The sequence below is a fragment of the Kryptolebias marmoratus genome, linkage group LG7 (assembly GCF_001649575.2).
Source record: "Kryptolebias marmoratus isolate JLee-2015 linkage group LG7, ASM164957v2, whole genome shotgun sequence".
NCBI lineage: Eukaryota > Metazoa > Chordata > Actinopteri > Cyprinodontiformes > Rivulidae > Kryptolebias > Kryptolebias marmoratus.
In genome coordinates, this window is record NC_051436.1 from 595,430 (window position 1) to 600,113 (window position 4,684).

The 4,684-nt window shown below is 43.5% G+C and overlaps 1 protein-coding gene across 3 annotated transcripts in view; it reads left to right on the forward strand.

The window, feature by feature from the left end:
- Positions 1-3,827, forward strand: part of LOC108249820 (lymphoid enhancer-binding factor 1) — a 10,019-nt gene extending 6,192 nt beyond the window's left edge. Inside the window, exons 2-9 of one of the 3 annotated variants that reach the window (XM_017439444.3) lie at positions 640-664; positions 1,226-1,268; positions 1,349-1,443; positions 1,924-2,063; positions 2,241-2,367; positions 2,595-2,702; positions 2,776-2,825; positions 3,203-3,827. In XM_017439444.3, coding sequence (XP_017294933.1) covers positions 640-664; positions 1,226-1,268; positions 1,349-1,443; positions 1,924-2,063; positions 2,241-2,367; positions 2,595-2,702; positions 2,776-2,825; positions 3,203-3,224 — 610 coding nt within the window. In that variant the 3' untranslated portion in view covers positions 3,225-3,827. Of the gene's footprint in view, positions 1-639; positions 665-1,225; positions 1,269-1,348; positions 1,444-1,923; positions 2,064-2,240; positions 2,368-2,594; positions 2,703-2,775 lie in introns of all 3 variants that reach the window. The other 2 variants (XM_017439443.3, XM_017439445.3) reach the window with 2 other exon arrangements.
- Positions 3,828-4,684: the final 857 nt, after the last annotated feature.

Here is a 4,684-nt window from a genome sequence, read left to right on the forward strand (position 1 = left end):
AGTGGTGCAGGAGGACAGAGGTCCGAGTGGTGCAGGAGGACAGAGGACCGAGTGGTGCAGGAGGACAGAGGTCCCAGTGGTGCAGGAGGACAGAGGTCCGAGTGGTGCAGGAGGACAGAGGTCCGAGTGGTGCAGGAGGACAGAGAAACATGAAGAAAAATGACAGCTGGAGACGTTTCCCTCTTCTTTTACAACAAAGAAGAGTTCAGAATTAGTTTTTATCATCTGGTAGCTGAAGGCTCCTCTGTGAGCGGATGCTTCATCAGTTTGTTGGTTTTATGGAGATTATCATATTTGTTTGTTCTGTGTTTAAAACCTGATTACTGTGAAATGAAGAGGATCTGAACAGTGTTGTGGCTGAAGACTGAGTCAGTTTTCAGGATTCCAGCAGCTGCTGTAGGAAACATGGAATCAGATCCGACTGTTTTTATTCCATCAGAGCAGCACGAGCAGCTTTGTTCAGAGTCAGGACCTGAGGGGAGGCGATGACGCTGTTCGAGGCAGGATGGAGGAATTTCTAACGTCATGAACTCCATTCAGACTCTTCCTTCTGCCTCGCCTCACCTTCAGACAGATATATTATTCTTTATTAAACCACCGGGAAAAGATTTTTAATCATTTTCTGTTTTTCCTTCACAGGATGGAGCTGATGCCTGGCAGAGGAGTGAGTCTTAATTTATTATTTTAAATTATTTTACTCTGAAAGTTTATTTTATTTATCTTATCCATTTATCTGCTTTTATCTTTTAAACTTCCTGAACACTGTGGTAAACCTGTGTTGTTCTTAAACTGACAAATATTTTAACATTTTTTGTAATTTTGTTGAAATTGGTGCTAAATTTTATTTAGTTTTATTATAAACCTTTTTTATGGTTTCTTACCTTCTTTGTTTATTGAAGAGCTGCACAAACTATTTTTCTATATTAATCCTTTACATGCTCTTATTTTCTACACTGATTATTTTTAATGCTTTTAACTGTATTTTTGGACTAAAATGTTGGTATATTTTACAGCGTAGGAAGGGAATGCCTTTAAATTAATTAGCTTTTGTAGATTATTGAATCAATATTTTTATCTTTGTTAAATGAAATGTTCTTTTTCTGGATAAACATCCAAGTAGTGGTTCAAATCTTTCACAAATGGTTGATTATAAAAGATAAACTCTTAAAATACATCTTTCAGTTGCTGATGTAGCATTTATTGAATTAATATAATCTTGTTTCAGGAGACAGGGCTGATGAGTGAAAACTCTCCCACATCAAGCTGTGGTTGGTTAAAATACCATAAATATAAACCTGAGCACATTAAAGCTTGTTGTTTTTGATCTGAGCTGATTTAATCTGTTCAGGGACGCAGCAGACGTCCGGCTGGAGTCCGGCTCTCCAGCAGCAGTACCTCAGTCTGACCAGCAGGGGGCGAAGTGTCTCAGCACACACTCGGGGTGTAAGTGTTCTCGTATAACAGACGTTCTGATTACAGTCATGATCAGGACTTTTATTATAAGGTTAGAAAAACATGGATTTCTTTGTGTTTTAGATTAAAATGTTTTTAGGCTTCAGTAAATTTAATGTTGTTCCTTCTGAGTGTTTGTGTTTCCCCCTTTAAGCCCATACGTTCCCTTTCTGACACGATCAGTGTCACACGTCGTCCTGAGGGGTTCTGCTGCCCCGAGGCGGCGGCGTGTGTCTGATGTGATGGTCGGACTCTGCCGTCGGTTCGCCTTCTAACAGCTGAATCTGAAAGCTGCAAGCTGCTTTCTCCTCCTGTTAGCATCAAGACTTTAAAAGCTGCTGGGCAGCAGAAAGGATCCAGTTAAACACCATTAATAACGGTTCAAACCTGACTTGGTGTGGCCACCTAGTGGTTGTTCTGTTAACTGCAATTAAAACCAATAATCTTCAACCTTTGATCTCCTCCCTGCAGTCCTCCGTCCATCCTCTGGTTCCCCTCCTCCTCTACAGCGACAGACACCTTCCCCCCGTCTCTCCGTACACTCAGCCAATCAGTGAGCCCGCTGCCTGTCCTCCACGTTGGACACGCCCCCGTTACCATGACAACACCAGGTGAGTTTGTAAAGGAAATGGTAATAACCTGTAAATTTAATAAAATTCTCACCTTTTTAATGAGATTTTAACACTGTTGTCATCTTTTACAAGTGTCCAACATTTCAGTAACTCAGGTGTGCTCACCTGTGTTACACATCAGTGATGTGCTCACAGGTGTGCTCACCTGTCTCTCAGCAGCCGACAGTCTGTGAAGAAGCCTCTGAACGCCTTCATGCTCTTTATGAAGGAGATGAGACACAAAGTCCAGCAGGAGGGACGGGAGAAGGAGAGCGCCGCCATAAACCGCATCCTGGGCCGCCGGGTGAGTGGCCTGATGATGTCACCTGATGATGTCACCTGATGATGTCACCTGATGATGTCACCTGATGATGTCACCTGATGACATCACATGATGACATCACCTGATGATGTCACCTGATGATGATGTCACCTGATTACATCACATGATGACATCACCTGATGATGTCACCGGTTGTGCTCGGACCCAGATGTGTCTGATCCAGGTGTCTTGTGTCTCCTCCTCCTCAGTGGCACGCTCTGACCCGCTCAGAACAGTCCAAATACTACGATCTGGCCCAGAAGGAGCGGCTGCTCCACCTGCAGCTCCACCCCGGCTGGTCTGCCCGGGACAACTACGTACGTCCGGCTCGCGCATCGTTGCTGCCGCAGCTGTCACCCACATCCTTTCAGCAGCTTCTTTCATTTTCAGGGCAAGAAGAAGAGGCGGCAGAACCAGCGGCTTGCAGGAAGTTCTTCCAGGTCGGCTTCATGTCTAGTTTTATAAACATCTGACTGTTCGCCTCATTAAGCTCATGTTTTAAATAATGTCTCAGTTTTTATGTTAGATTTACACGCAGACACTAAAGTTCTCTAACCAGCTTCAGCTTCTTGAACGACTGAGTGGTTCACAGGTTTGATTCCCGACCTGATGCTCAGACACTCGAGTGAAGGGAAAATCATTGAATTAAAAATAAACAGATAAACTGATGAGTTAGTTGGATGTCCTGGCATCAGACCTGAAGTCCTGGAACGGATCGGGTCGTTCACCAGCTGATGAAACTTTTTCTCTCTGGAAAAATAAATCTGCTGTTTGTGACTTTTCCTAAAACTAATCTGGTTTTTTCTGTTTCCAACAGCTGGACTCTGACTGCTGGATGATGCCTCTGATCCTGATCCACAGGAAGCCTTTTATTTCACAGAATCTTCTTTAACCTCCAGGAGTTCGGGTCAGACCCAGACCTGAACATCTGTCCAGGTCTGGGTCTGACCTGGACCTTCAGACTTCCTGTGTTAAACCAGATGTTCGGGTCTGGGTCTGACCTGAACATCTGGTTTAACATGAGACGTCTGAAGGTCTTGGTCAGGCCCGGGTCAGACCCAGACCTGGACAGATGTTCGGGTCTGACCTGAACTCCTGGTTTAACACGAGAAGTCTGAAGGTCCAGGTTAGACCCAGACCGATGTTCGGGTCTGGGTCTGACCCGGGTCTGACCCGATCCTTCAGACGTCTCGTGTTAAACTCTGATCAGAAGTTCTGTCTCGTCTCCTCCTGAGCTCGTGCTGCAGAATCACAATAACTTTAGTTTCTGAGAAGTTAAAATCAAAACACTGAAGCAGAAACGATTAAATATTTTATTTTTCCACCGCTGCCTTTATTTTCCTTCTTGACTTTTGTTTTTGTCCTGTTAGTTTAGAGAAGCAGCCTAACTGTTGTCTCTGTGCTCTGACGTTGTGTAAAATAAAAGAAGAGCTGAAACTCGACTGTTTGCTTCGATCCTCACAGCTGCAGCTGCAGCTGCAGCTTCGGATGAAACTGAAAGTTTCTGCTTGGATCCAGAACCCGAGTTCTGGTCTGTGTCTCTGTCTGCAGCAACACTTGGTTCAGAGAAAAAGAATAAATCCAGACAGAAAGTGACTGTAATGATTCCTGCAGATAGAACAGGTTTAAAGGTGGTTAAAGCAGTTAGTATGGTTATATTAACCTGTCCGTTGGAGGAAGTGTTGTTGGAGGACCGGCGCTCTGAGAAGTCTGAGAAATCTACAAAAATCAACTTTAAAGCTCAGTGCAAGCAGAATATTTATCCTCAGCTGTTAAAAAGAAATAAAGTTCTGGTCATAAAGATGTAATGTTTGATAAATTAAATGGCTTCTTCAGCTAAACACTGAAACTTTTATTTTGTGGCTCTAAAGTAGAAAAGTCTGAACCACTGGTTTCTAAACTCAGACTGGGTCTTAGTAAGCTTTTAAAACAAATAAAATAAGCTTCAGACGTGGAAATATTCCCTCCACAGTTCAACAGTTCATAAACCTTTTATTATTGAACACTGAGGCAGACTTTAATCTTTAAATGAACTGAACGTGGACGGAAACGAGTCTCTGCAGCTTTAAGGCACAAAAACATCAGTTCAAAGTTCAAGCAGCAACACTTTGAGTGACTCAGCAGATAAACAACAATCGAGTACAAAAAAACAACAAAATGATGCAGAAGATCCATCTGCAGGTTGGAACCAACCAGGAGATCCATCTACAGGGTTGGAACCAACCAGGAGATCCATCTGCAGGTTGGAACCAGCCAGGAGATCCATCTGCAGGGTTGGAACCAACCAGGAGATCCATCT